Genomic DNA, 21,553 nt, shown 5'->3' with positions numbered 1-21,553 from the left:
GTAGCCGGAAATTTTTTCGCCCTTCAAAATAAAGCCGAAGCCGATAAAGCAGTATGAAAAATGAAACAAAATCGAGTAGATCGACTAATCGTTAAGCAACTGATGCCACAATCACTTCGCTGATGTAAATTTGGATTTAAAAAAAATATAATTCTGAGAATAACTGAAATAAATTATTAATTTCTTTTATAATTTATTTGACCCTCTGTAGTGCCAACGTGAGCCGTAATTATTCAAATCCAGTCATACGATTTTTCTTACAGAAATAAACTGGTAGTAACGGCGGTGAGTTTGATTCAGATGAAAATCCGATGGTTTCGTGGATCCGGATGAATTGAATCTAAACAAATCGAAAAGAAAATGAATTAGAAATTAGAGAAAAAATTTTTCGTTTATTTTATAGAATTCGTCCTAAAACTAAACAAATACAAAAATTATTTATGGCGTGGTTGAAAAAACGCGACGTATTAACAATTCTTTTGTTCCGAAATTATTATTAAATATAACATTTTTCAAATGACTTATAGCGTCGAATTGCTTAATTTAAGGTACATCCAACACACCCGCATCCACCCTCTATCAAATACATCGGAATACGATTCGAAGTATTAAAAAAAAAAAATTATCAATGTCCAAATTTCAATGTTTTAATAATGGAAATCTAGATACTCAGAAAAGATTGAAATGATCCGCGAGAATGAGAACTTTGCAACGAAGTCAATTGATCGCTATTTGAGAAATCTCAGAAATTGACAAAATAAGAAGGTGGAACAGAATTCCGGGAAAAAATATGCAACGACTCAAAAAGCTATGTATATATATATATAACATTCAATATATACTCCAACTCTCCATGCACCCAACGCGAATTCCCTAAAAAATCGTTTTATCGCAAGCGTTTTCGCCGAATTGTACGATACATTGTATGGTGCACCACATACACCCATCTCATCGTCGAGGCGAGCTCATTCTCATGCCTCCCGTTGCACAGTTAACGGCTTAGCTTCTTTCAATTTTGTGATTTTCTGATTCATATCCATTTTTTTTTTTAAATTATTTTCGTGCTTGAACTTTTTATTTGTGATTTTTATTGTTTCGTGTATGGTGCACCAGTGTTCGTACTCGCGGTTGGAACAAGCGAATTTGCAATGCCACGGAAAGCCGCTGTCACAGTGGAAGAAGCTGTAGACAGCTTAAAAAAATTTATTTCATATTTTTCAACAACCACCCTTCCTGCATATAGTTCATCAGTATGGACGGAAATCAGTGACAATTTGCAAAAAAAGTGGACTCCCCATCATGTTTACAACAGTGTCGTACAAGATCGTCGTAAAATACTCACAATTGCACGAAGTGAAATGGGCATTTCGATTCCGTCGTACAACAATTGCACGACTGAAGAATCCGATAATGGTTCTACTTTAGAAGAATCCTACGAGTCTGAAGTAGATTCTGAAACTTCTGAAAGTGAACGCGAAAATGGACAAGTTTTTACCGTATCATTAACCAGCGAAGAATGGCACACAATGAAACCCAAAGGTATGCATCCACTTCATGTTAATATTACTTTAAATTTAAGTTCAATGACGGAATCGAGGGCTCTAGATATTTGGAAAAAAATAAGATTAAAAGAAATATTTTGAAAACAAAAAAAAAAGCAAAAACTTTCCGCGAAACGAACTTTTCGGAGCCGATTGGAGGGAGGTAGGTCAAGTTTTGGCACTGTGTGCGAGCAGGACGCAAAATGTAGTTTTCATCCAAGAGTTTTAGTTCGCGATAAAAATTTCAGGCGCACATTTACAAATACGAATCTAATCCGGAATAAGCAAACGCGTATTGATGCGCGTCGGAACTTGATTTTCATTTTCCTTTTCTCAATAATTTTTAACCAAAACAGTTTCAATTCGAAAGGCTGTACTTTCGCATAGCTGTTACCTTCAATCTAGCTGAAATTTGGTATGGAACTTCTTTCGTATCTTAGCCTTGACCATTCAGTGTTTTGTTACGATAAAATATTGAACAAATTATTATTTGGCGAAAGCACATCCTTACAGAAAGTTTGAAATCGGAAGAAAAAAGGAGGAGCTGAAAATCTAACAAGAGAAAAACCACGTGGTGTAAGAATTTCAAATGTACATTACCCAAGTTTTGGTGTTGGTGAGAGCACCGGCATCCACATCGTAGATAAATTCTTTCGCTGGTCCAGTAACCGACGCCCATAATAAAGGCTCCTTTGACCTATCCCAAATCACTTTCTGAGTTGAGGTTAATTCCCGCGTCTTCAATTACGACGACTCTTCGTATGATATGTTGACCCGTGAACACGTTCAACCCGACTTCTGCTACGATCGCGCCGTAGATCGGGTATGGCTTCAGTTCGAGCTCCTTCGTTGCCGGCGCTATCCTGTAATGAGATTTACCGAATATTTTATCTCGCAATAATTCGTCGTTCCTCGTATGCGCATTTTTGTGCTTTTTCCAACTCTCATTTGTGACGAGAAATAACGGGTTTCAAACGAGTATGTCGGTGGTTTCTCATAAAAATCGTAAAAATTGAGAATCGACAAACCAGAAAATGACGAAACGTATATGTAACGAGCGTACAAATCTACGTCGGCCGCATGAGCGGCCATCATCAACACCATCCAACTGGCATTTTTCTATTTTCAGTCTGATGGACTCGAGTCGTTTCAAAATTTCTTTGTATGCCATCATCGTTGTCTGGGATAGAATATATACGACGGGTAAAGAAAGCATGTTAAGGTGCTATGAATAAGCAGACAGCAAGTAAACCCGCAAGAATGAATAACAACGTTAATAATGAATGAATATATACATTGGTGCATAATTCGCTCGTTAAACTTCCTCCTGTCACTGAATTTTTCGGAATTATCATGTTATTAGTGGGTTTAACGGAAACTATGCACAGATCAATCCTTAAAGTATGAGCGGCGATTTGGGCAACCTTGAAAGAAAAAAAAATGATACTTTTATTACAGAATAATAAAATTGGAACTGATCTTACATGGGGGTGCATCATTTATTCATTTATCTTGATATCTTCGTACGAATTCCCTAACCACATTCTAGACCATCATGCACCACCGAATATCATTGAGTAAAATTATCTTCAAAACATCAGAGGATCCTTCATCACTGCGAACGGTATTCTCTTCTTTTTCCAACGATTTTTTTATTGTAGGGAGAAGAGAATGAATCTTTTACTCGCTCCTCTCGCTAAAAAACTTTCCGCTTAAACCGATATTTTTTTTTCTAATAATGTATGAGGTTAGAAGTTTCAATTCTCCAAGATATGTATACTCTTTGAGGTTTGCGATTATAAAAACTGGAGAGCGGCGAGAGGTATAGGAAAAGAAAGACATACACTGTTCAAAATTTCAACTGCTCGCTTGCGAACTTCGTAACCTGAAGATTTCTTCATATCCTCGATCATGGATAGTAGAGCTTCCTTATCCACCGAATTCATGTTCAATATGCGCACTTCCAACGGATTTTTTTCCAATTTTTCGAACTATATATTCTATTATGCTCTTTGCCATTGCGGCTCCCTCCGTAGAAGCTGAAAAGAGCAAAGTCTCACTAGATCAATGAATAATTAATCAATAGACGCGCGGATGATTTGAAGCGTGTTGACAATAGACAATAAACGAATGAAATATTGAGTGCTAACCAGGTGCTCTTCGAAAGATATTGGATAGTATCCTGATTTTCACTTCGCACTCATCATAGTTACATGTTTCGAAATAGTAGCAAGTGTAAAAGTGATAAACGAGAAATGGTGCGTGTAACTCGTTTAAAGAATAGCCGGCATTTCCCCAATGCACCGAATTGAGATATTGTATGAGGCGGTTGTCGTCAACGCCGACCTCGCAATCCTGTTTCATCGAGTAAAATTTGCCCACCTTGTCCACCGTTACTCGATTGTCATGATGAACCGAACTGGTCGTTTCAACAGGTGCCCTACAAGTGCGCACGCGCACGATTCTTGAGTCGATCGCGAGGTCTTGACGTCGTAATCGCCCTCCAAACGCATTACGTTGACGTTTATGCTAAAATACGTTTTTTTTTATATATGAGTATAGGTCGAAATGACACTTGATGCGGCCGCTTGAAAATTTTGGCCGAACAATTTTGATTTTTATTGTTTCAATAAAAAATACGGCGTTGTTCGTTCCGGTATGAAACAAAAAATGAGCACGAATTGAAATATTGATTGCGCAAGAATGAATGAAAAAACTAGCTGACATATTTATCAAACGGTTCGCAATTGATTATCAATGGTTTGGTGAAAACGATGTTGAACCATTCGATGGAACAAAGTCGATTTGTCCGAGTTCACCATAATATTTCATCATAATCATTTTCCATCAAACGATACTTGGTTCGATAATAATATATGATGATAACTTGGTACACGTATATATATATATACACACATATACTTGTCAGCCAGATCGACGATGACTAAAAAGCAAAAACGGGCGGTCATATTATCAATAGAAATAGCTACCTGTTGTTTCGAACAGCGAGGCAAGAAGCTGTCGAACCTTTAGTTAAATCGAGCCACTGCGAAGCGGGATAAACGTCAATACCGTCTTCCGTCGGTATGCAAACGCAACTCTGCGGCTCCATCGTGAAGTGACACTGAGATCCTACCTCGGGTGTACCCTTGATAACGTGCTTTGCATCGTTCCCTGTGAATGATAAATCAAATTTTATCATTTGCCAAAATCATATGGTGATGCGAGCGTTATTCGAGCGTTTGCCAAAAACAATCGAACGAAAATTATGATGAAGCAAGCGAAACAAAAAAACTGTTGCAAACTTTGGAATACGTGAGGCAGGCCTTGATAGAGAATACGAAAAGTACAAAGAAGAGAAGTAGAAAAAAATGAGACCTTTTCGCTTCGCTGACATGTGTGCAGTTTGGAACAGTCGAGTTTTATCACCCGAAGCAATAGCGTCCTTAATTGTTACAATCGCTTTTTTTTATTAGTGTCTCTGAATTTGACTGACTTTGATTAGTTTCGTAGCCTCGTTCGCGAGCGCCTGAGTTTCGGCGACTACAACACCGATCGGTTGACCCGCGTACTCGATCTCCTTATCTGCAAACAATGGGAAATAAATGAATCAACAGTTTATACAATTTATATACAACAAGACAAACTATGGAAATTTAATTTCCATTCGCGATTCAATTTTTTTCGATATATTTTTAGTATGTTTTTTTTTTTAATACATTTTTTGTATAATTTTTTTAGAATATTTTTAAATTTCAATTGAGCGAACAGTATGGAATAATTTTAACGTTAGAATCTGGACCTATAATATTCATGGCAAATTGACATGAACAGATTATTATGTTCAAGCAATGAATTTATTCGTATTTGTTCCCAATTGAATTGACATTATTTTCAACCATACACAAATGATTAAACCTAAGATCATTTTATTTGAATCTATGCAATCATTTTTCTGTTGTAGATTCTTCCTCCACAACTAATAGTAAACGCAGTTTGCGGAAAAAAGTCTGGACGAATATAATCGCAGTTGCCATATCGCGACAAACAAAAATACCGTGTGCGTATGTTTTCAAACGAGCCAGAGTTTCGTCGGCTGAGACGGGTAAAGCAAATTTCATTACCATTTGGGGTAAATGTAAGGGGAAAGTCTGCCGAAATGAGATCAAAGGGATCGTTGAAAACGAACCGGCTGACGACGAAGAAGTTCTCCTGAAAATCTACACGCGAGACACTCGCAATGAGAATAACATTCACGAATCGGTTAAACGTCCGCTGAATGGAATGCGGCGTATCGACGTTCAAAGAGATTTGATCCACGAAGGAGCATCGAATTACCGAAAACGCCAGGCAAGGGAAGAAATGGTACTCGGGGATGCAGAACCTCCCTATCTTCCAAATGCAACTGTATTGCGACAAGCTGAAAAACAGTGCGTCGATAGAAATTTAGGAATTGACCCACTTGATCGAAGAGATCTCATAGGAGCAATAGAAAAGTTGTCAGACCGACCAGAATTCGCAGGAGTCATAAAGGATATTGGGTCACGACCTTTTTATGTCATGTATCAGACTCCTTCCCAGTTACACGCGTACATTGAATATTGTAAAAATAACAAAGACAGCACTGTGATCATTGATGCAACAGGTAGCTTGGTAAAAAAAATTGATCACAATAACAATACCAAATCTGGCCACATTTTTCTATACAGCATGGTGATTAATTTTGACAAGCTTCCGGTATATCAGATGTTATCAGAGAAGCACAAAGCAGGATTTATCCATTATTGGATCTATGTATATGGAAGCGACCACTATTAAACCAAAAATAGCAATTTGCGATTTTTCAAGAGCTCTACTTCTTGCAATGTGTCTTGGCTTCAATAACATAACTCTAAAGAGCTACATTCAACAATGCTTTGAAAGCTTACTTGCAAACAAACTGTTTCGGATTGCAACTTATATTTTTGTGGATGTCGCACACATTTTACACTTCATTGCTGGATGGGAATGTTGGAAGACTGTCGTACACTTAGAAATTAAGCACTTTTTTCTGAGATGTGTTGGATTAGTTATCGAAACGTCCGACTTGAAGTCGTTCGCAAAAATTTATACGTACCTCTGTACAGTAGCTGCACAAAAATTTTCTGACTCCCTAGTCAACATTTCGATCAAGAATGATATGCCAGCAGCAGCCGATTTGACGAGTGTATTGACAATCAGGAACTGCCTTGAAGATTTAATTGGAAACAGGACTGATCTCAAGAAACTTGAAGAACCACATGCACCTGAGAAGTCCAATTATGTCCAGTTGGATGAAGATGTTGAAGAATTTCCAGGTGATGAATCCAATCCTGAAGAAACTGAAAGCATTTCAACATGGATTGAAAAACTATTGACGATAGCCACAAATGCAAAAAAAGTAGGCACCGAGATGAATGTTTTCTATTTGCCTAGTTTTGTAGCATCGTTGAAAAAAATTGCGGTTCTTTTTTCCATTTGGACAAATGTTGCAATGCCTGAACGCAGAAAAAAACATGCATTGTCGGCTTGTGTTGAAAGCCACTTCAGTGACTTAAAAACTAGAGTATTCCCCAGTGGACCACAGCGGGTAGACAGTTTTATTGTCACTCACATAAGAGATATTATTGGTGGAACGCTTCTCTTTGTTGCAAACACCCAAAAATATCAAAAGAAGTCACAGGTATTAGCGGACATGGCTATTCAAAATGTCTCCACCTTTTCGGAGGTCGACTCTCAGGATCCAATCAACAATTTCAATGACTCCGATTTGATGACCTATGAGGATTGGAGAGGAAAGGCATCGAAAAGTGAAGTGATCACTGGTGACGACAACGATGAAGAGCTGAATCACATTGAAGAAGTGATAGATAAGTGGGATCACTCTTACAGCAAGATCGACGTAGACTCTTTGGATAAATCCAAAACAGAGAATCCAGAAATGCAAGCAGCTAATGAGAATGACGAAAAACAAAAAGGAACTTATTTCACATCATTCCCGGAAATTAAATATGTCAATAGCCAAATCAACCACAAATCTATGACTAGACGTTGGAACAAAACTTTTTTCAGAAAAATCGTATACACACCTCGGGCAGGAAAAAGTAAAGCCTCAGACCACATGTTTGTCAGCCTCGGCCGACAATTACATGTGATCTGAGACTTTCCTTATTTTCCTGCCCTAGGTGTGTAATATACTATTTCTTGGAAAATGGTTCGAAGATTCAACAGTCGGTGAAAATGGACGGCAAATGTTACTTCATCGAATCCACCTGTGGATTTGATTCATTGGTGCAAATTTTAATCTGCGGAGCCATAGACCATTCCAGTTATGCATCGTCGATCCGGAACTCAAAGAATAAAACACTTTCCTTCGTTTCACAAATTTTAACAACTGGTATAACTAAAAATACCTATGTCGACCGAGCAAGACTTCTTTCTCAGTGGTACGCGGCAACACTGAAAGTTCAAACCGAAAAAAGTATCATCTCGTACACAGTGAGTGCATTTGACAGCATTGACAACTTAGTCAAAAAGGCCATGTCGTGCGAACCGAGTGTGCGTGTGATCGAACGGTGCAACGAATGTTTCGAAAACTCAAATTCCAGTAGTCAAGATCAATCATTGGTGTCGATTTCACCGAATCATAACGACATAAAAAAAAGTGGGTTCGGCGTCTTGGGAGCAGCTCTTCGCATTTGCCCGCAGCTTTCGAAAAAATGTCCTGATGAGAATTGCTGTGGAATAATCCACACTTCGAATCGAATGGGGATCCGCGTTTTTATTGAAAGCGATGTTCGAGCGATCTTAGAAGATCCGCGTGGAATAAGATACAAGCTGACCAATATTCCGAAATTTATTCAAATTCCTGATTCCAACGGAAATCAGGTGCAATACCGGTAAGAAATTTTGTTATATAAAAATGATAATATTATCCCTAACATGATTTTATCCCACTTAATTTAATTTTGATGTATTTCAGACTGATTGGTATTGTTGCGTACGAACCAAACCATTTTACTGCGTACTGCCTCCGAAACACATCAAAATGGGAACTGAACGACGATTTACAAAAAGCTAAAATTAATAAACCGCCGAAAACAGAAATCGAGCCACATTTAATCATTTATATTCCGACGGAAGTGTAATTCGTCCGCAAAATAATTTGGGTAATTCGATAATTTTTCAATATTTTCATTGGATGAAAGTACTTAAAAATTTCGATTCAATCTCAATTCTCTTGATTAAATAATACATTAATTAAACGAGATTTCGACTAATTTATTTGGAAAATATTTATGTATGTTAATGTAGAACCAAAGTTTCATTGGCTTCGTCGTGGTTGATAAGCGAGTTGCAGCCAGCCGAAGGGAAGAATTACGTGCCTTTATGCTCGAATCAAACATTGGATACCGGAGCAGTACATTCATTTGTCGAACAACGCCGATTACATAAAGTGATATTTCATTGACCAATTGGAGCGCTTAGCCAAATCTCGCGGATTTGGTATAAATTTATACTATTTTTTTTCTTATTGGCCCGATGAATTAGCGAACATTCTACTTATGCCAAGCCAAACATATGGATGAAAAAATTCTTGAATCAACAAAATAGAAAGCCGAGTTCAAGAACGCAAATCCAGTTTTTTTTTTCAATCTGCTTTCAGGGTTACAACAAATGCCACAATTTTTTCTTCATCTCCAAAAGTTTTGATTTCATACTGGTTCAAAAGTATTAGTTAAACTATCGATTTGAAATTCTGTTTGAAACTTGAGTTTACTTTTTACCATCGGTTTTAATAGTGGTCATTTTCACATAAACGATTGCAGGACATTTCATAAAAAATCCTGTACAATCATGCATGCCTAGAAAAGAATCTCGAAAAAAGTGAGGAAATGACAAGACAAGACCAGATAATACCTATTGAATATTGGTAATGCCAAAGAGTTAAATATCTATTTAGGTGGGAAAACGTTCAGTATCCTCGGTCAGTACAACTTTCTGGTTGGGAGCATCGTTTTTGTTATCCGTGAGAACCCTACTGACTATATTGCAGTTGTGGTCAATCTCGTGTGGCCATCGTTTGACATTTGCGAACGAATCTGAAATACAAAAAACGATCTTTACGTAAATTTTCCCATAATAAACAATTCAATTGCATTTTTAATTCTTTTCGCAATGTTCATTATTTCATTTACTTTCAAACGGTTTGTAAATGATGTTGTCAGAGTTTTGGTGCAGCTGCAATCGTATTTCAATAATGAGAAATATCGAAAAATGTATTATTTATTTTTACATAACATTATTATATACCTTTAGAGTATTGCTTTTTAACGACTGGATTAAAAGCTTTAGGCTGTTTTGAAGGTAATACCAAAAAATAACGATATTTCTCAAGTTTAATTCAAATACACGTAGTTTGACTGAAAAATTAACTTTTAAATGTGTGACAGAGACAAAATTCATACTTTGAAATCATTGAATTTTCTTTCGCCGTCTTCCCTCGTTTTTTCAATTGTTTTCGAGTGTTTTATGATGGGAGAGATCAGGATATAGATGGGGAAAAGAAATTCTTTCCATGAGCTTACTCTCAAAGTATCATATAGAACAAAAAAAAATGATTTCATAGAGCGGATGAAGATAAAAAAAAGGATGCACGATGTTTGTGATCAGTATGAGGTGCTCAAGCTGTTCATCGAGAAAAATTTCAACTTATGAAAGAGATAGAAAAAAAATTCAACAAGGAAAAACATAAAAAATCAATCGTACGTTTCTCAACTAAATCCTATAAAAACGAAGGATTTGAAAAGTACAGATTATATCGGGAACGTGTAATTAAGTAATGACTTTATCGAATAAACACAAAGAATTTGTCTGATTGTGCGTATGACAATAATTCCTGTCTCATTATCGATCCGGAAAAAAGTTATGGAATTATATTTTATCAGTGATCGAAGAGGTGAAAAAACCTTACCTTTCTCGGTGGAGGTACAGGATTGCCGGCAATACCATGATCGGAACACATGGAGCTCAAAGATTCGTTGTTTCAACCGTTGCTCCATCTCGATGAGTTTGACATCAAAGGCACTGGTGGTGGTGGGTTTCGTAGCCTCTGTAGAGTCGAGCTGTTAACTTTGTCCATTTCTGAGTAAAAGTGAAACGTTGCACTTAGTCCGCACAAATCCACAGCGAGACTAACAATTCGATCGTTGATCAGTCAACATCATAATAAATAATGAGTGTACTATGACTGCTGGTAGAAGAATCTCCGCTGGGTAATCTTTTGTGAGGTTAATGCAATAACGTTCCACCAATGTCCTGAGGCGGCAATATAACGATAATAGTAAATTAAAAAAAAAATAAAATAAAATGAAAAAAAAATAAAATTCTGCGTAGACGAATAATAAACGTTTTAATTTTTACTCACCGAAGTGGGAAGAGGTGTTGCAACGTCGACGTTTCTCGCATAAACTTGCAGCAATTGTTGCAAATCACGATTGTTTACCGCATGCTCGAGATCCGAGAGAAGATCGTGCTCGTTGGCACACGTTTTCATTACGTCTTACCCTTTTGTCCACGTATTTCACGTAGATAAATTGATTTCAACCGTCCCTCCTTTTCCATTTTGTCAGCATTTTTAGCGGGTGTAACTTGCGAGTGGATGAGGCCAGCCTCTGCGTACTTGGTGTTGCTTCTTTTCCTTTTCGATTCGCGTACTTGGTCTCGTAATCTTTCGATGCTTTTTTAAACGGCTTTTTCAAGTCGCCCTTGACGCCTCTCAAATCCCCTTTCAGCACAGAGTTCAGTGGGAACATGAAGAGTTGGAGAGGCGAGAGGGTTAACATAAACAGCGGAGACGATACAGATATAAAATTGTACAGGTTCAGAATACAATATCAGATGATTTGCGTAACGAGTTTATCACGAACTCAATAAAACGCGATATGCTGACGTAGCTAATTCGCGCGTCATGATTAATGAGTAATATACCAATAATGGGCGATAAATGCACTGTATTGACAATTGACATCCACAAAAATATAAGTTGCAATCTGCCGGTGTTCACTCTCTGCGCACACTCACTGCGCACACCGGAAGTGCGTCAGTTCTAGGGACCCTAGGTTAAATCACCTATAATTATAAATAATTTAATATCAATTAAAATATTAACTCTCGAACGATTTTCTTTCACTCTCAATCTCTCTCAATCGATTAAAAAAAAATGAAACGTCTAGGTCCATTTTTAAAGGAGATAAAAAAAATAGGGGCCAGCTTCACGCCAAAAAATAAAATCGTTACTACGAAAAAAATAATTACTCTCAAACAATTTTTCTTTTCTCTCATACTCTCTCTAACGACTCTCAAACGATTTGCATTAACGAAAGTTTAAAATAATTAAATGGGGGGGCCAAGTTAACGGAGGTCGTGGCGTACCCTCAGCAATCTAAAATCATTCGGCCAAGTTCATGGAGGTGTCTTCGCATGGCCTCTAAATAGAGAAGAAGTATGTTCACGAATGTTCAATAGTTCAATAGGTTCAATATAACAATAAAGACAATGGTAATATACAGTGTTTATATAGTTTCAAAATCAGGAGGTTTGATATTTAATCATGATCACAATGTGCCGAAAGTCGAAAACGAAAAAGTATTTTCGTATCCATTGGATATCAAATTGGCCTACGAGAATAAGAAGATTGTCGTTGCTTTTGGACAAAGAGATGGAATAAATGGTATATCGAAATATTTTTATTTGCGTAAATTCAAATTATCGAAATCCGTAACTTTCAAAAGTCTGATGCGATCCAATTCCCGGTTAGAAATACTGTCAATTGACAAAGAACTCAAGCTATCGGAATTAAATACTCAGACCTTAACCTCTATCCAAAATACAAACTTTCCAGGTTCGAACTAGATTTTTTGACATTTAACTGTTTAAAACTCAAATCATCAAAACTCCACGTTTCACGATTCGTTGGACACGTTAACGTTTGATCCGTTAAAAAAAAGTCCAGATAAATGAAATCTTTTTATTTATAGTTGGTCACGTATTAACAGCCGTAAATGGGAGTCCTGTAATCAGCCGTGAGCTTGAGGATGGAAAAGATGTACTGGAAATGTTGGAGCAGCAGAAAAATTTTCCAATTACATTGAGATTTTGTCGAGCAAAAATGACCACCAATGAAAAAATATTTCTTGCTTCAATGTTCTATCCATTATTCGCAATAGCAAGTCAATTGAGTCCTGAGCCACGGTGCTCCGGAATCGAAGTACTGGAGTCTGATACTTTCAGACTGTATTGTTACCAAACCTTGACAGGTGTAAAATTTATGCTTGTCGCTGAACCATCGCAGTCTGGTATGGAAATTCTCTCCAAGAGAGTTTACGAGCTTTACGCGGATTATGCATTAAAAAATCCATTTTATTCATTGGAAATGCCTATCAGATGTGAACTTTTCGAAACGAATTTGCAAGCTTTATTGGATACAGTAGAGAAATCTGGTATAAGTAGTGTTTAATCGTTGCATACTTCATTAAGTAACAAAATCCATAATTATAAACGCATAATTCAAATTTGTAATATATATTTGAAAAATATATTAACTAGCTACGATAAAATAATATTTTGTACAGCAACGCTTAACTATACAAAAATGTGATTTGTTTTTCCCCAACTCATTTCAACTCAAGGGATAATGTTCCAAGATTTCTTGTTATCTGGTACCGGAAACTGTTGTGAAAAGACAAAAATTAATGAGAATACTCATTCAGAAAAAAAGTAATTCCAAATCTTCTCTGATTGATTTCGTATTGAGATGTGTTTTAATACAGAGGTACCAAATTTGTCTCACCTTTGTTGTTAAATGGTCAGTACATCCCATGCGAATACGGGCAGCAGTAGCCGGGGAGTCTAATCTAAAGAGCCTTGTAATGTTTGCGTCGTTTCGAGCTGCTTTGATTGCTTCCTTAATGGCAAAGAATGCTGAACATGCGAGAAATAGGGGAGGTTCTCCGACAGCCTGAAATAAGTTTGATGCCACTCATTTTCAATTTTTTTTTATGTCCACTCTATGGCTATAGTTCATAGAGATCAAGAATTATAAATGTTTTCATAAAAAATTTCCACTGACTTGTCTAACAAATTTATTATCGACACTTTTTTTTATACCTTTGATGAATACACAGCTCGTGGATTTGAAGCATTTTTCAACAGAGAGACGTTGAATTCTTGAGGTATGTCTGTAAAACCAGGAAGCTTGTAAGCTCCAGGTCCTCGACTATACATTGTTCCTGTTGGCGAGTAAATAAGCTCTTCAAGGGTAAATAATCCGTAACCCTGCATGAATCCACCCTCAACTTGGCCAATGTCTATTGCCGGGTTCAGGCTGTTCCCTAAATCCATTACTATATCGGTCCGCAATACCTACATGAAACAAATTCCCGAAAACTTTCGGATTACCATAAATCACAACTTCCTAAGAATAACTAACAATGGTGAATTCAAAACATTCAATTGTTATGCTTCAAAAAAATTAATCGTTCCGTTGAAACTTGATTCAAGCTACCGAAACTATTCAGTTTAATTACAAACATAAAAAATGTTAATTTTCTCAATAAAGCAATGCTGCACACAATGTAATACAATTTTTTGGGGAACTCCAAACCTGGTGATCCCCAGTCAAACAATCAATCTCAACTTCGGTGCAGGCTACTCCATAAGTGTAATAATTGAAAGGATGTCCAGAATTTGTTTCAAAAGAATATCCAATATCGGGTGTTTTATAAAAGCCGGTTGCTGACAGACCGATCCGTTCGAAGTATGCTTTCGAGACCCACTGTTCCCAAGTATCGTCTGGACTAGCATCGATTATATGTTTTATCCGTTTCATTATTTTGTTACAGGCATTCTGAATATTTGAATCATAAAAAGAAAAAAGATTTAATTCATTTCAAATATTTTCTTGCAATAAAAAGTGTTTTTTTCATGCTTTTTCAATTTACCATTACAGCCATTCCGTTCAAATCTGATCCAGCACTCGCTGCAGTTGCTGAAGTGTTTGGTACTTTATCAGTCGCAGTTTCTGATATGTGAATTTTGTCAGGATTCACCTTCAGTATTCTACTCGCTACCTGTATCATTTTGGTATGCAAGCCCTGTCCCATTTCCGTTCCTCCATGACTTATCAACACAGAACCATCCGTATAAACGTGCACAAGAGCCCCACTTTGATTCAAGAATAATGCTGTAAAAGCTATTCCAAATTTCGTTGGTATTACTGCAATTCCCTTTTTCTTGTAACGATGCTCTCTGCAAAAAAGACAAATTCGTCGTGGCTTAATATTCCTATATACTAGAGTGATGCCAAAATATCGATATTTTTTTTTCAATGGAATTATATTGGAAATTACAAATGAAATACTTGTCCACTGATTGATATCATAAATTTTACAACTGCACACAATTTAGATGGTAATCTTTTTGATTCACGAAATTTTTCTCAAGTTCCTGATGTGTCTTATAGAAGTTCCGATATATTAAATACTTGTCCTCGAATTTATATTATTGATTTTAATGCCGTACGTAATTCAGATCGCAACATTTTCAATTTATTTAGTTATTCTTTTATTAGAATGAGATGGAAAGAATGTGGCATCGGTGTTTAAAACGTTTTCAAGCGAGATTTTTTTATTTATTACATTTATAATGTTTCTGACGAGTGGTGTCTTTGACGTTGTTAACATTTCATTTGAATTTTTTTTCTGTATAATGTTTTTTTCTGATTTAGATTTTTATTTTAATAGAATGTTTTTTCCTGATTTTTTTTTATGAAATTTGATTTTTATTTTTATTTAATTTCCTTATTTGTAAACTTTTTTCTCAATTGTAGTGTTGAAATAATTTTCGGAGGGTTTATAATTTTTTTTATTCAATAATTTTTTTCATAATTTCTATAAAAACTTTTTGATAGTTCGTTGGATTCCACGAAAAAAGACCTATTTTTTGTCAAAATTCTACGTAATTTTAGCGTAATTTTTGTGAATATAAAATAAATGTAACTTAGAAAATTGTAATAGGTTTATTCAACAAAATGGTCATCCTGTACAAAGGTAAGTAGCGCTGGGAAGTTGAAATATCCTCGAGTTACTTACTGGGAATTTTCTGTATTTGGCATAAATGGAAGTTAGGCGTGTTGAGAAGTTGCACAAAGGCAAGTTACACCGGGCAGTTGAAACAAAGAGTTTTTGAACGGTGTCGACTTGCTACCCTCCCACTCATAGACTTTAATTATGAACTCATACATCAATTAAAAAAAGCGACCTCGAAAATAGGAAATGATACATGAAATGATATTTTCCATATTCTTATGGAAAATAAAAATATGCGGTGGGCCGGCCGAAATTCTTTTATTTCGGGCTGTCCTTTCGGCTAGCTTCATCATTTGGCATAATAAGAAGAAAAATGCTTGTAGAGCCCGAAAAAAAATATCGATTTATTTCGACACACCCTAGTATAGATATACCGTTGACGACTATAAAATGGCGAATATATCTATATTTTATGCTAAATGACACGATGGAGAATCGCCCGGTGTCCTAGTGAAACTCTGCCGCCTCTGAATGCCAAATATTGGAAATCAGTTTTCATCGTTCAAAGATATTCCATTTCGGTTCTGATATTTTGGGAAACAGACAAAACCTCAGTATCATTGATGAATAAACCTTGATTTACGAAGCAGACTTACTTGTTGTATACTTTTATCGCTGCCGATCTCTCAGCATAATTGGCCGATGATATACACTCGATCCAACACTCTTTTAAATGGCAATTTATAAGAGTTTGATTGTAGTGCGTCGTGTCACCTTCTTTGTAAAGATTCAGCTCTGACAACTACAGAAAAATAATTATGATGAAAAATGAAAATTAGTGGGAATAATCATTAAAATTTTGATAGTTCGACTTATCAATCCATCTTATCTTATGGATTGATAATTCGAACAAATGAAAAGTTTGTACAGTTTATATAAATATTTGGGAGCAAAAAAGTTTAGACATTGAAAAAAAACAATTAAAGTTTATAACTCTGATCGTTCAAGAAATGAAAAAAAAAATTTTATCCCACAAAATTGTTGATTTTTCATAAAAAAAATAATGGTTTTTTTCTGTATATGACCTACTTTTGCCATTTCAACTCCAAGATAATTGGCAACATCCCACATGATATTTTCAGCGGCGAACATTCCTTGAGGTCCTCCAAATCCCCGAAAAGCTGTGTTCGATGGCAAGTTGGTAATGCATCCATATCCGTAAACATTGGAAACAGGTACTTTGTAGGCGTTCTCAAAGTGGAACATAGCACGTTCCAAAACCGAGTGTGACAAATCCATGGAGTAGCCGGCATTATTGTATATATAAATTTCGACAACTTTGAGGAGACCCTCCTTGGTAAAACCCACTTTATATTTGAACATGAACGGATGTCGTCCACCGCTTATCATCATATCTTCATCCCGGTCCAACATGCAACGTACCGGTCTTCGTAATCTATTCCACAAATCCATTATGCCATTATTTTTTAAACCTTTCTTGAGACATACACTCCCGTCCAAAAGTTTGGGTTCATTAGTCGAAATTTTTACCCACACTAAAAGTTCGATAGTTCTGTCAAACATCAACGCAATCGAATTTAATATACGTCATTTTGAAGGGAATAAATTGAGCTTCAATTTACGACCTCTTAAGTTTGTTTACGTTTTTTTTTCAGCTGGCACGTGCTTTAGAACAGAGCTGTTTTTTGAGACATTTTTGGCCTTTGTAAACCGGCTGCCAATGTAGTAGAATTTTTTTTTTGCTACTTTTCTCTATGACAGCTTTGAAGGGGATAGAAAAAGCTTCATTTTTGTTTTTTAAAAAATATCGTACGATCTTTTTTCGCACGGTTATCTTAATTTCAGCAAAAAATGAGAAGTTTCAGAAATTGTGGCGTATTTCGAAAATTTTCGGGGTTTCGAGAAAATGTCAAGAGGGTAAAAAGTTGTGTCGATTTATAAAAATCTTGTTCTAATTATTTTAGATTTCGTTTTTGAAATTTTTGTTTTTAATTTTTTTGGTCAGGTCTCGACTGATAGTAACTCGAGAAATACGGGGATTGGGATAAAATTTTAGTAGGGAAGAAAGTTTCAATTTGAAATTTTGAACTCACTGAAACTTTTTTCAAATTTTATTGTCGATTTTTTCAAAACAAGTGAGGTACTTTTTTTTAGATTTCATCGCGATCCCCATATCATTTCGATAGAAAATATTATTCTCTCAGTCTCTTACCGTATTACACCTGTTTCTTATCGAAAAAGCCGCTTTTGGCTTTGAGGACTGCGTTGACGAGTCGGGGCATTCGCTCGAACAATGTGGTAATTATGGCTCGATCCAAACCGCCCAATCATCTTCAAGCTTTCACCACAAATCGCTGGCAGAAAAAGGGCAGGTTGTTCTAACTTTTCGATCAAGCCCCTCCCATAGAAGCTCGATCGGTGTATCGCAGTCCTCAAAGCCAAAAACGATAAGAAACATCGATAAGAAACAGATGAAAATAAGGTAAGAGACAGAGAGAATAATATTTTCTATCGAAATGATATGGGGATTGCGATGAAATCTAAAAAAAATACCTCACTTGTTTTGAAAAAATCAACAAAAAAATTTGAAAAATATCAGTGAGTTCAAAATTTCAAATTGAAACTTAGAGCATGGATCAGTCGCCTAACCACACTTGGAGTTTTCGAAATCGAAATTCTTTGACACAGCTTGACAGATTAAAAAAAGGCTCGGTCAGCCTACGCTGAATGATGGCAAAAATCGACTGACAGAGCCTTTTTTGAATCGGTTAAACTGTGTCAAAGAATTTCGATTTCGGAATTTGCAGCTATCTCTCTCGCACTTACGGTTGCGATATACCGACTGATCCATCCTCTTAAAATTTTATTCCAAACCCCGCATTTCTTAAGTTACTATCAGTCGAGACCTGACCAAAAAAATAAAAAATAAAAATTTCAAAAACGAAATTTAAAATAATTAGAACAAGTTTTTTATAAATTGACACAACTTTTTACCCTCTTGACATTTTCTCGAAACCCCGAAAATTTTCGAAATACGCCACAATTTCTGAAACTCCTCATTTTTTGCTGAAATTAAGATAACCGTGCGAAAAAAAATTGTACGATATTTTGTAAAAAACAAAAATGAAGCTTTTTCTATCCCCTTCAAAGCTGTCATAGAGAAAAGTAGCAAAAAAAATGTCTATTACAAAGGCCAAAAATGTCTCAAAAAACGGCTCTGTTCTAAAGCACGTGCCAGCTGAAAAAAAAACGTAAACAAACTTAAGAGGCCGCAAATTGAAGCTCAATTTATTCCCTTCAAAATGACGTATATTAAATTCGATTGCGTTAATGTTTGACAGAACTATCAAACTTTTAGTGTGGGTAAAAATTTCGACTAATGAACCCAAACTTTTGGATGGGAGTGTATATGGGATAATGTCCGAATTGGAGTGGGCGTGTAATGGCAGCGTTAATACTAGTTCCATAAAATAATACATTAATTAAGGTCTAGTTTGATTTTTATTTGAATGAGCAATTTGAATGAAAAATGATGGGCCCGGCAAGTACTTTTAGCACATATTTAATCATAATTTGTACCGATACGAAATCGACGTCGAATATTGTGAATACCAAGGGATCCTGAAAGTCTGAGAAGAATCGATTTTCTTCTAAGTCTCTGCCACCATAGAGTAACAAATGACTTTTCCCTTTGATGCGATTTTTTGGTAACTTTTTGATTCACTCGAACTTTCTCAAGTTCCGGGTGCTTCCCGTAGGAATGAATTTCTCACGTTCTATTTGAATTTTTTTTTCCTTTACAATATAATTACGGATTTTTATTTTTTCTAAATATAATATATTTTTAATGATTTGTGAAAGCTTTTCTTAATTGTATTTTTGAAATTATTTACAGTTGGTTTCGTAATTTTTTTTAATACATATCATTATGTTTGTAATTTTTTTCATTCGTCATCCGATATACTCGTCACTTTTGCATTTATTTGACAACGTTTTGTTCATTTGAACCAAACGTTTTTGATACATGAACAAGATTTAGCAGATTCAATTTTTTTTATTCATTCCGTTTGAAATGGTTTTTTTTATAACCTTCAGTAATAAATTGGCCATTTGAAGCAAGTTTCGAGAGAATAGATCAAACAACTTCTTATAATTTTATATTACGAGGTGCGGAAATGGGGGTTTTGTGTACGCGAACCGTACGCAAAAACGTCCATTTACGTACCGCGTGATATGAAAAATTTTTTTAAAAATTATAAAAAAAATTATTTTATAAAAAAAAATACAGAACAATTCGAAAAAAATTTCACAAATCTTGAAAAAACTTTATCTTTAAAAAAAAACTAATCTCTATCTATTTTTTAAAGTGTCGGAACTATCAAATAGCAAGTAAAAGTAAAAAACCGAAAAATGGCGCTTAAAATCATTTTGGAAACCGATGCCTCATTCTTCTTATTAGATTCGAACAGCTAAATCAACTGAAAAAAATTCCATCTAATTTACGTGCAGCATTAAAATTTATTATATCAATTCGAGGCCAATTATTTTCTAATGAATTGAAAAAAATTACGATTTCATTTACGTGCAGCACTAAAATTTATGATATCAATCGGTGGGGAAGTATTTTATTAGTAACTCCAAATTTTGACATTATTAAATTGTTCTAAGAAGCTTTTAAATCCAAAAAAATCACATAGAAGCTAGTCATATGTTACTCTACGGTGGCAGAGACTTATAAGAATATCGATTCTTCTCAGACCTTCAGGATCCTCTGGTATTATTCACAAAATTCGACGTCGATTGGATCGATACAAATTATGTTTAAATATGTGTTAAAAGTACTTGTCCGGTCCATTACTATTCATTTAAATAAAATCAATCGTAAAAAAGTGGAATTGTATGGCAGAATCCGGTTAAAAATTTGTTGAAATGCGATTCATTATTAGTTTAATGTTCTTAATAATAGTAGATAGATACGGCCATTCTTTCATGCCCATACGCATTCTAATTTATCCACGCGTCCCTTTCACTCGTTTGTCAGAACACTCATTTTTTTACCAAATGGGCAGATAATTGGATGAATTACACAAGTACTGAAATGGATGAACAAAGAAGTAAGCTGTGTAAACATTGAATTGAGAAAAGAAAACGCGTTGAATAGGAAACATTTGAAGTAATGAATTTATCAGTCGAACTGGTCGAGAATGAATATTTTTCTCTGTGTACACAGCGCAAGATCTCACGTCGAACTACTCAATAAAACAGTTGGATGGAAAAGGGATGGCAAATTAAAAAACAATTCCATTAGAGGATCATCCAGTTTTCTTCAAATATATGGACGGATGAGGCATTCCTTCGCCGAGCTTCCATTTGAAAACCATGCACGCCAAGCTTGTGTGTAATGTTGAAAATGAATTTGTGCAGTACATCGTATAGATACAATGCATGCACTTGTACGCGTATTTATGCTTTTCTTTATAAAAGGTTCTTGTATCATATTGTGTAAAACGTTTTAAGTTTATAACCCCAGCTAGCATAAAAACAGATGATAATCTCTTAATAATTGCAATTCATTCACTGTACTTGGCTACGTTAGAAAATGATCTAATTTTTTTTTATTTTCAAAATTCAGAATTCCTACAGGAAACATAATTCATTCACTGTATATGTTACAATAGATTTCATATTTTTTCACAGTTAAATTTTTTTTAAATTTATTCATTGACAATGCAAATATAGAAAATCATTTAAAATAACGGTCACGACCTTTTAATACTTGGCGTGCCTTTTTTACTTTTCGAAGTTTTAATATTTATTGATTTCACTTCTTTTTGCGAGCCGTGACAACTATATAGGAATCGTATTTCATTCACTGTATTTGTCAAC

At 35.5% G+C, this 21,553-nt stretch overlaps 2 protein-coding genes and 1 long non-coding RNA gene across 11 annotated transcripts in view; 1 reads left to right on the top strand and 2 right to left on the bottom strand.

Moving 5' to 3' along the window:
* Positions 1-176: 176 nt before the first annotated feature.
* LOC122408789 (uncharacterized) lies at positions 177-11,644 on the bottom strand. 7 transcript variants are annotated; one of them, XR_006260541.1, is made up of 11 exons: positions 10,987-11,644; positions 10,534-10,877; positions 9,480-9,661; positions 6,658-6,901; positions 4,920-5,126; positions 4,532-4,715; positions 3,692-4,070; positions 3,386-3,580; positions 2,142-2,404; positions 1,343-1,458; positions 177-340 (listed from the first exon to the last, which is right to left on the bottom strand). It is a non-coding gene; the product is annotated as an uncharacterized lncRNA (long non-coding RNA). The 7 variants fall into 7 exon arrangements; XR_006260536.1 differs by having other exon boundaries at positions 1,343-1,461; positions 10,987-11,643; XR_006260537.1 differs by having other exon boundaries at positions 1,343-1,461; positions 3,924-4,070; positions 10,987-11,642.
* Positions 11,645-12,027: 383 nt separating this feature from the next.
* Positions 12,028-13,180, top strand: Trs23 (trafficking protein particle complex subunit 4-like protein Trs23). The gene is made up of 2 exons (XM_043415825.1): positions 12,028-12,291; positions 12,599-13,180. Exons 1-2 carry the CDS (start codon positions 12,117-12,119, stop codon positions 13,075-13,077), a joined length of 654 nt encoding a protein of 217 aa, XP_043271760.1. The 5' UTR covers positions 12,028-12,116; the 3' UTR covers positions 13,078-13,180.
* Positions 13,008-21,553, bottom strand: part of ry (xanthine dehydrogenase rosy) — a 359,506-nt gene continuing 350,960 nt past the window's right edge. For all 3 annotated transcript variants that reach the window (XM_043415814.1, XM_043415816.1, XM_043415813.1), the window contains 7 exons: positions 16,736-17,102; positions 16,303-16,448; positions 14,561-14,867; positions 14,224-14,466; positions 13,728-13,982; positions 13,411-13,578; positions 13,008-13,289 (listed from right to left, as the gene is read on the bottom strand). In XM_043415814.1, the coding sequence (XP_043271749.1) occupies positions 13,245-13,289; positions 13,411-13,578; positions 13,728-13,982; positions 14,224-14,466; positions 14,561-14,867; positions 16,303-16,448; positions 16,736-17,102 (1,531 nt within the window). In that variant the 3' untranslated portion in view covers positions 13,008-13,244. The remainder of the gene's footprint in view (positions 13,290-13,410; positions 13,579-13,727; positions 13,983-14,223; positions 14,467-14,560; positions 14,868-16,302; positions 16,449-16,735; positions 17,103-21,553) is intronic.

Source organism: Venturia canescens, chromosome 4 (genome assembly GCF_019457755.1).
Source record: "Venturia canescens isolate UGA chromosome 4, ASM1945775v1, whole genome shotgun sequence".
NCBI classification, from domain to species: domain Eukaryota; kingdom Metazoa; phylum Arthropoda; class Insecta; order Hymenoptera; family Ichneumonidae; genus Venturia; species Venturia canescens.
The sequence above is the reverse complement of the archived record's forward strand: the minus strand, read 5'-3'. Positions and strand labels throughout refer to the sequence as shown.

Excerpts from the sequence above, each read along its gene's own strand:
- Trs23 (XM_043415825.1), top strand. The coding sequence starts at position 12,117 with ATGGTAATATACAGTGTTTATATAGTTTCAAAATCAGGAGGTTTGATA. Across the intron at positions 12,292-12,598 it reads ACAAAGAGATGGAATAAATG|TTGGTCACGTATTAACAGCC; the intron begins GTATATCGAAAT and ends TTTTATTTATAG.